This window comes from Macrobrachium rosenbergii, chromosome 47 (genome assembly GCF_040412425.1).
Source record: "Macrobrachium rosenbergii isolate ZJJX-2024 chromosome 47, ASM4041242v1, whole genome shotgun sequence".
Lineage (NCBI taxonomy): Eukaryota > Metazoa > Arthropoda > Malacostraca > Decapoda > Palaemonidae > Macrobrachium > Macrobrachium rosenbergii.
The window spans coordinates 4953777-4963795 of record NC_089787.1 but is presented as its reverse complement, the minus strand read 5'-3'; the positions used below and the strand labels follow the sequence as shown (position 1 = coordinate 4963795).

Below are 10019 nucleotides of genomic sequence, written 5' to 3'. Positions count from 1 at the left end.
CCCTTCTCCTGCCTGCTAAAATGTATATACTGTATATATATATATATATATATATATATATATATATATATATATATATATATATATATATATATATATATATACACAGTATATATATATATATTCTTAGATCCTCTGTAATATGATTCCTGGTTCCCTCTTCAGGGCCTTTCACTTTTTCATAAAAAAACTGAGATGAAAATATGTTCCCCTTTCCTCTCACTCTTTCTTTTGAAACTTGGTAAATCATTTTCTCATTTCCCTCTTCCTTCCTCCGTCGATTCCTTCTCCGCTTCCAGGAACTTTTCAAGCGAAGAAGAAATAGCCATGTGATTCCTCACAAACGCCTGGATTTAATATCTCTATGTACTTCCATTGATGAGTTACTGTAATAGAAAGAATCTAGACATCACCTAAACATTTCAGCCAGCCATGTCAAAAATTCTCATTAAAAAGAGGTGTCAAGCCTCAGCACAAAACACTAAAAATGATTGAATGGTCGTAAATACATGTTCATTTTGAAATGTTTTAATTTTCTTATAATGTATTTGTTGCTGTTGCATACACGTCTATGTTGCCATTTAAAATTCGGTTTTTTTTTTTTTTTTTTTAACTACTTCATTACTTTGCATTCATGGCTGTGGTCAGCCGCTAAACCACTTGTACGCACATTTTATGTTTCTAAGTTTAAGTAATAAAAATATTCTGCAATAATTTTTACTAAATAACTTCAATTAGTTGTCGTGTGTGGCCCTCATGACAACATGAATGTGCCCTACATGGCCCTCGGGGAACCTTTAGTTTGACATGCCTGACCTCAAGTGTCCCTTCTAGCAACAAGAGAGCTTCAAGATAGAACAGCTCCCGCAAGTCAGAATACTCCAGCCACAAAACGTCCCCTCTGCACATTAGTTGCATTCCAATCTCTCCCAAAAGTTACAGTTACCAGGGCCACCACTTGCAAACTTTCATAAAAATTCTCACATACATTCTTTAACGTAATCCAGCTAACACAGAAAAAAAAAAAAAACTATCCTCACTGGTGGAGGTAATATTGTTTGAGTAATTGTTTCTGGTGTTGTGGAAATATTCAATTTATTTTCCAGTAGTATGATACAAATTTGACATTTATTAAATTTGTTTATGCTCTTTTAGTGTTTAAACAATGAAACTAAGGAGGGAAAATGCGGAATGAAAGAGAAATAAAATTTTCTTTCTTTTTGAAAATTGGTTGGTATGTACATTAAACCGAGCCTAAGTTGTATGGTGTTACAGTATTTAAAAAGCTTGATGCGAAAATTAGAACCCTTTTCAACTTACTGAGAGTTTTTTTTAGTTTACTTGATAATGGATAAAATTAAGGAAAATAACAAATAATGCCTTTCTGTCTGGAATCACAAATAACAACTAAGAAAATTATAATATTTCGTAGACCGAGCATTGGTACGAGTACAACTAAGCAAAGGTGGTGTTATTGCTGATATCTCGTAATAGAATTAATTATTTATAACCAATGTTCAGACGTAGCAGCCACCTCCCTGCAGTGTTCTATGCACTGAATATCTCATCAGTTCTTGGTAATATTATTTCAGGGCTTTGCAGGCTGCATATGTTAACATTTACAAAACATATTGTGTTAAATACTCTTTGATGAGAATCATATTTCCTTTGTTATTCTGGAGAATAGATTTGCCTTGATAAATTAATTGGGTATAATATTTTGAAAGCTAACGCCAGCATAGTAAAGATAGAACAAACAAAACTTTTTACTATTTTGCCTTCTTTAATTGTTTTTAATATTCTATTAATAGGCAATATAGTTTTCTTTCTATCTAAAAAGATAAATAAAACAAAATATTGTTCGTTATCTTTCATATCAGCGATTTCCATAGAATCTTACAATTTTATTTTGCATTGTCCTATGCTTCATTTGTCGATTTTCATATTTGGCTTCAGTAGAAAATACTTAAAGACAACGAACTCCAGATGGTATTCATTCTTCTAAAAAGAACATTTTCACTTTATTTGACGCTTCTGTGAAGGAAGCAGCAACTTAGGGTAAATATGAAAATAGCTCTCCTATGGGACGTAAAAAGGAGGAAACATTTTCGTGGCTCTACAAAATCCTGAAAGGGTGTTCCAATAAAAGCGTGACTTGGGCGTCAGGAGGAAATATATTGTGGAAATCACATCGCCCAGCGCACCAGGCCATAGGAGTTTTTTTTTTTTTTTTTTGTTAGACCTGAACAAAGTAACTGAGGATGGTAAAAGAAATTCAGACTGGTTCTCTTCATATGAGAATCTGTTAGTTTTCCTTCTGATTGGTTTCATCTATTTTCAAGAGCTTTAATAGCCCATCTACGCTCAAAATCCTACAGCCAAGTTTATATTCCAAAGTAATGTAACACTTGCAAGAACGATGTTAATCCTGTATAGATTCCAAATTCTCCAATGGGTTAACTTTTATTTATGTTGATTATTTGATTTATATATATGATTATATATATATATATATATATATATATATATATATATATATATATATATATATATATATATATATATATATATATTTAAATATATAAGTGAATGTTTGTATGTTAGTGTGCTATAGAAATCCTAACATCTTGACCAATCTAGACAAAATTTGTCATGTGGCCATCATTTGACGCAACTTACATAAAAGGGAAGTTTTCAAACCCGTGCCCCCATGACAGACATACAAACACAGACATCGCAAATGATATTTTCGTTTATTAGTTCCATCAAGTTTTCCTTCAGGTGTTTTATGCATTAATGGTCATTTTTTCACCAGGCCACTCCAGGCTTTCTTCCTGGTATTGTCAGCAGTATGAATAACCTCCAATAATTCAGCCCCTATAACATCAGTTTTTTATCAGAATTTACGTGAATCTTGGTCATAATTTATGATAATTAATAATTTAAATGTTAATTACCTCGATAAAATCAACATTGAAAACCAATAACGATCATTTCTATAAGTAGAGATCTGCCTTCTGAAGTAACTGAAGTCGAGAGCGCCTTCCCCATCAGCTCATGCGTAGTAGCTGTCTAGGCCTGACGTGCAAGATATATGGTGTTTCCATTTTTTATTAGTTCAAATGGAAATTTCCTAATTAACTGTAGCACATTAATAGCTGGATAAAAGGGACAGTCACCGCAATAATGTCTGCGTAAAAGGGACAATCACCACAGTAATAACTGGAAAAAAGGGACAGAGAGCCCAATAATACCTGGTTAAAGGGGACAGACAGCACAGTAATACCTAGATAAAAGGGACAGTCACCACAGTAATACCTTACCTTAATAAAGGGAAAGAGACCACTGTAATACCTTGATAAAAGGGACAGTCAATATTGAAATACCTGGATAAAAAGGACAGTCATCACAGTAATACCTTAATAAAAGAGGCAGACAGCATAGTAATTCGTGGATGAAAGGCCCAGTCACTACAGTAATACTTGGGAAAAGAGATAGACAGCACAGTAATACCAATATAAAAGGGACAATCACCACAGTAATGACTGTCAGTTCATCCACGACTGTTAGAAGGATGAACATTCATATATAAAAAGCAGGACCATTTTTTGGACTGTCAACATAAACCACTCTCCCTCTCCCTTCTCCTCCCTCCTCCCTCTCCTACCTATAGACTGTCACTCAGAGTTTTTATGGGCAGCACAGGGTTGTTCAGCTAATATATATATATATATATATATATATATATATATATATATATATATATATATATATATATATATATATATATATATATATATATATATATATATATATATATATATAATCTAGCCACTGGGGGCAAGCCAGCCCAACTTGGTGCTGGTCCCAAGCCCGGGTAAATAGAGAGGGTTAGTGACAGGAAGGGCATCCGACTGTAAAAACCCAATGCCAGAACCATGGTTAGTCTAATCCAGATTCAGAGAGAATGCCAGGGCGTACCCCAGTTAAGCGACGTGCAGGGGCCTCGCCTGACCCCTCCGATAAATAGGCAAGGGCTACCGCAGTGTGGGAGATTGTAGTTAAAGAAGCAAGTCCATATGATTAGAATTGGGACACTAAATGTGGGTAGTATGGCAGGAAAGAGTAGAGAGGTGGCGGAGATGATGAATACGAGGAGAGTTGACATCTTGTGTGTGCAAGAAACAAGGTGGAGAGGGAACAAGGCAAAGGAAATAGGAGGAGGATGTAAGCTCCTGTACAGTGGAGCAGACGAGAATGGTAGAAGTGGAGTAGGCATCATTGTAAACAGTGAACTGAAGGAAAAAGTGGTAGAAGTCAAAAGAAGTGGTAGTCGGATAATGAAGGTCAAGTTAATGTTATCAGAAGAAGTCCTAAATGTGATAAGTGCTTATGCCCCGCAAGCTGGATGTGATGAGGAAGAGAAGTTAATGTTTTGGCGGGAGTTGGATGAAGTATTAACATCAATCTCAGAGGAAGGGAGAGTTGTATTGGGTGGAGACTTGAATGGACATATAGGTACAGATAGAAGAGTGATTTCAAGAATCCATGGAGGACTAGGAATGGGGGAGAGGAACGAAGAAGGCGAAGGCATCATAGACTTCGCAGTGGCATTTGATATGGCACTAATTAATACATTCTTTATGAAGAAAGATTATGTGACATATAGAAGTGGTGGAAGAGAGAGTCAAATTGGTTTTCTGCTCTGTAGGAGACAACACCTTAAGGAAGTAAAGGATTGTAAAATTATGTATGGAGAGAATGTTGGCCAACAACATAAGCTGGTGGTTGCGGACCTTTCAATTCGAAAAGGGACAAAGGGAAAGAGGAAAAATAACCTAAGATCAAATGGTGGAGCTAGAAAAGGCAGAAAATGTGGAGTTGAGATCTAGGTTTAAGGAGAATGTTCTGAGAGAAATAAAGTTGGAAGATGATGTAAATGATTGGTGGGAGTTTAACAGCAATGTGATCCTAAGGTATGGGGAGGAAATTTTAGGCAAAACATCAGGCAAAGGTCCCCCAAAAGATAAAGAAAGCTGGTGGTGGAATAAAGACACACAAGACAAGACCAAGAAAAAGAAAGAATCCCAAAAGAACTATGATAAACACAAAACAGAAGAAAATGAGCAAATATCAAAAGAAGCAAAGAAAGTTGCAAAACAACAAGTTGCCAGAGCCAAGACTGCTGCTTTTAATGATTTGTATGAGAATGTTGACACACCGGAGGGCCAAAGAAACATCCACAGGATAGCCAAAACTAGAGACAAAGCAACAAAAGACCTCACACACATTAAGCAAATTAAAGATGGAAATGGTAAGGTTCTAAAAAAAAAGAGGAGGAAATTAAAAGTAGATGGAGAGAGTATTTTGAAAATCTTCTAAATGAAGAAAATCCCAGGAATATCATTGAGGATGGAGTAGCAAATGAAAGAGAAGTTCCCAGGATTAGTCGGAGAGAAGTGAGGCGGGCACTAAGTAAAATGAAGAAAGGTAAAGCAGTGGGACCAGATGGAATACCAGTCAAGTTGTGGAGGTGCTTAGGAGAGGAGGGAATTGACATCTTGTGGGACTTGTTCAATAAGATCTACCAGCAGGAGAAGATACCTGACGCCTGGAGAAACAGCCTGCTAGTCCCCATTTACAAAGAAAAAGGGGACATCCAAGATTGTGCCAACTATCGGGGCATAAAGTTGATGGCACATACCATGAAAATCTATGAAAGAATAATAGAGGCAAGGCTAAGGGCTGAAACATCTATAAGTGACGAACAGTTTGGGTTCATGCCAGGAAAAGGGACAACAGATGCCATCTTTGTATGGTGACAAGTAATGGATAAATATAGAGAAAAAGGAAAGGAACTACATCTTGTATTTATAGATCTTGAGAAAGCATATGATCGAGTGCCTAGGCAAGAAGTGTGGAGGTGCATGAGGGAAAAAGGTGTCTCAGAAAAATATATGAGGATTGTAAATGATATGTATAGAGAAGCAACAACACAGGTAAGAAGCTCAGTAGGAACAACAGACAAGTTTGAGGTGAAAGTGGGACTCCACCAAGGTTCTGCCATGAGTCCCTATATTTTTGATATGGTAATGGATGTGATAGTGTCTGGAGTGAAAGATCAGGTGCCTTGGAGTGTACTCTTTGCAAATGACATAGTGCTAGTGACCACCAGTAAGGAAGAAGCAGACAAGAAATTGGAGTTGTGGAGAAGTGCATTGGAGGACAGAGGCCTAAAGATAAGCAGAGCAAAAACGGAATATATGTGGATGAATGGAGGAGATCAAGAGGGAAGCATCAACTTAGAGCAGGCAGAAGTAAAAAGAGCTACATCCTTTAAGTACCTTGGGTCGTGTGTCACTGATTGTGGAGGGATGGAGGAGGAAGTGAATCACAGAATACAATCAGCTTGGTGCAATTGGAGGAAAACATCAGGTGTGTTATGTGACAAAAGATTTAATGTAAAGATGAAGGGAAAAATGTACAAGAGCATTGTCAGACCTGCGTTGATGTATAGTTGTGAAACATGGCCTATGAAGAAAGCACAAGAGAGAAAGATGGAAGTGGCAGAAATGAGAATGCTGCGTTGGATGTGCGGAGTGACAAGAAGAGACAGGATAAGGAATGACTTCATAAGAGGGACGGTGAAAGTTACAGAAATATCAAAGAAACTGCAACAGAGACGATTACAATGGTTTGGACATGTTATGAGAAGAGAGGAGGATTCTGTATGTAAAAGAACCATGAATATGGAAGTGCCTGGAACAAGGAGGAGAGGTAGACCAAGAATGAGATGGAGAGACACAATTAACAGGGACATGCAGGAGAAGAACGTGAGTGAGGTAATGCTGCATGACCGCAGAAGATGGAGAAGACTAATAACAAACAGCTACCCCATATAAAGATGGGAAAAGCTGAAGATAAAGAAGAAGATATATATATATAGATATAATATATATATATATATATATATATATATATATATATATATATATATATATATATATATATATATATATATATATATATATATATATATATATATATATACATATACTGTATATTGTCAGGATTTATCCCTCCCTCATTTAGCCGCCAGTGCATCATTATTCTTGTAATGCAGTTTCTCATTTCAATTGACTATCGGGACAGAGAAAGTATGGCGGGTAAGGGAGAAGCAAGAGTATTTCAAACCAGAGAATAGCAGTTAGCGCTAGTTTTCACCAATGTAGGAATCACCTCCCACCACTCACCTGATCTGGGGAAACAATCAATGTAGCCCCCCTTTTCACCCCCATCACGTGATGTGGGAGTAGTTAGGTATTGCAAGCTTAAGGGATATAATGGGGCTAGCCTACAGGTAGGACCTTAACCTCTAAGTACTTAATCTTAAGGATCCTTTCCCTCCGCTCTTTTGCTGGCTGTATGACTTTTTGCAGGACCAATAGGCCTAAATTTCGACAAACAGGCCCAAGCCAAGCGCAGTCTCAGAGATGGCAAGTCAGATGCCTCCGATATCCAGTCGAAGACGCATGTCTGCGTTCCTTCCGTCTTAGCTGGGTGAACGCTACTTCGATGAATGGCCGAGTCAATCGTGTTTTGGCGCTACAACTGTAGACCAGGTTCGTGATTCTCAAGTAGTCAGTACGCCAGCCCTTTCCGTCCCCCCTGAAATCCCTTGATTTTTTCCATTCCTTTAAACTTCAATTCCTTTCTCCACAAAACCTTTCCCTTTGTTAAGTCAACCTGCTCCGGCAGCTCATAACTCGCCCCATAACTTGCCTTGAAATCAAGTGAAATGATTCAGTGATAAATTTCCAATTATCCCTTCCCCAGTGCAAATTAATGGCAAATTAGTCTAAGTGATACAAGTGCTTGAAGCTTCCCCCTATGTGTGGTGGCAACACGTGTTCATTGTTTCAGAAGCCCAATCCACTGAGATTCCAAGATTGTGATTATGTGATTTCTTATATTTATCGGCTGGGGTACGTAACGTTTAGAATTTAAGAATGTGCATTTGCGTTATACTTTTATAGGGAGATTTCATTTCTCTTTTTGCATGGTGTTAACTTCTAACCTCTCTTGCAGGGAGTCATCATCTGCTCGGTTGCAAATCTATGTCCCGCTAATTCTGACTGCCATCCAAATTTCGCAACCATTCCTGGTCGCAGCCTGATTGCAAGACTCCGTTGCTGGGCCCCCACAGAAATTATCTTAATGAACTGATTCCATTACGCTGGAGTTCATCCCTTTTGAAGAATAACCAACAGGGATGATTTAATGTAATTTTAACTTAACCGAGTTATTGTTATAACAGGGATGATTGTACCTTACCCCCTTCATATTTACATTGCTTATTTGCCAAGCGCTGCATTATTGCTCTACTGTATATAATTTATGTGCCTGTACATTAGTTACAATTTACATTCTGTTTTGTCTTCTTGCGTACTTGCCCAGTCTCTGTAAATAAACCCCCTTTTAAATTGTCAAAGAAGTCTAATTCCTAATGGCGACCTTAATCATTCAGTTATAAATCCAGGAAAATCTAAGTTGAGTTCCCAGTAGCTTTCTTTTGTTTATAAACTCGGGCCCACTTAGTTCTTTGGCAGTCCATTATGCTAAATTGTTCCAATTCTCTCTCCAACCAAGCCCCCAGTTTATAATAATTATAATATATATATATATATATATATATATATATATATATATATATATATATATATATATATATATATATATATATATATATATATATAGATCCTATTTAATTAATACATTTCCCTTTTACATGTATTATAATAACAATGTTTAGAGTGAGCGTGAAAGATCACCCACGTGGTAGAGATACATTTGCTGTAACGATATAGTCATGCCCATCGATTTCGATTTTATTGAAGCAGACAATCCCTGTTCCTCTTTACATTACCCCTTGAAAAAATCTAAAGATAGCTTCCACGTTAGATAATGTTTCATATCTTGGCAATCATTAAATTCTTTGCTAAGGTAAAGGAAATCTCTAAATCAGTTTTTTGGTAATTATTTGATAATTCCTTTTTTCAAAGGAACTTATTTCTCCTTTGTTCTTACATTACGTAAATAAAATACTGGGAGTGTGAGCGAAAATAGACGAGTATTTCTACTTGTTTAACGATAACTTTGCTGTATCGTAGCCTCACACACCTCTTTATTAAGCAGAGAAAAAATGTCCCTTTTCTCTTACACTGTTCTGTGCAAGTTCACTCCTAGCCTTTGAAAAGTTCTGAAAAAAACCAGCAGGTAAAAAATTCCTAAATGTAAATCATGTTTTTTTTTTTTTATCTAATTCATTAGGAGACGCTTTTAATGCCACGTTGAAGCACAATGGGGAAAATTTACCCAGCTTAATTAAGGCTCTAAGAGACACATAATGGAGCTGCCGCATTATGGTTGAGAGAGAGAGAGAGAGAGAGAGAGAGAGAGAGAGAGAGAGAGAGAGAGAGAGAGAGAGAGAGAGAGAGAGAGAGAGAGAAAACTTTGAAGAGAGCAGAATATCTTGTATGAAATGGCGAGCGAGTTCTGTAACATTCCGTCTCATAATTATGAAAATGTGTTTGATGTTTATGTCGAGTGGTTTTCACTCTGGAGTTCACACATACTTGCGTAAGTTATATACAATCGATCAATCAATATATATATATATATATATATATATATATATATATATATATATATATATATATATATATATATATATATATATATATATATATATATATATATATATATATATATATATATATATCATATCGCATATATAATCAGAAAAGGTGGACCATGGAAATGTACTAATCCCAGCATAATTCTTTATTTCCAACGTTTCGTAATAAATGACTTTATTATATCATCAGGAGTCTGTTAAATAATGAATAAAATTACTTTAAAAATTCTCTAAAAAATCAATAAAATTCACAAAATACAGCACAGTTAGAATACTATTAAAAAAAAAAAAAAGACATAAAAGCAAAATCAAAGACCGCTAA

The 10019-nt window shown here is 36.2% G+C and overlaps 1 protein-coding gene across 1 annotated transcript; it reads left to right on the top strand.

Annotated features, from left to right (window-relative positions):
- The first annotated feature begins 4112 nt into the window (after positions 1–4112).
- On the top strand, positions 4113–4892 carry LOC136830839 (craniofacial development protein 2-like). The gene has a single exon (XM_067090817.1). It carries the CDS (start codon positions 4113–4115, stop codon positions 4890–4892), a length of 780 nt encoding a protein of 259 aa, XP_066946918.1.
- Positions 4893–10019: the final 5127 nt, after the last annotated feature.

Coding starts and splice junctions, on each gene's coding strand:
- LOC136830839 (XM_067090817.1), top strand. CDS start 4,113: ATGGCAGGAAAGAGTAGAGAGGTGGCGGAGATGATGAATACGAGGAGA.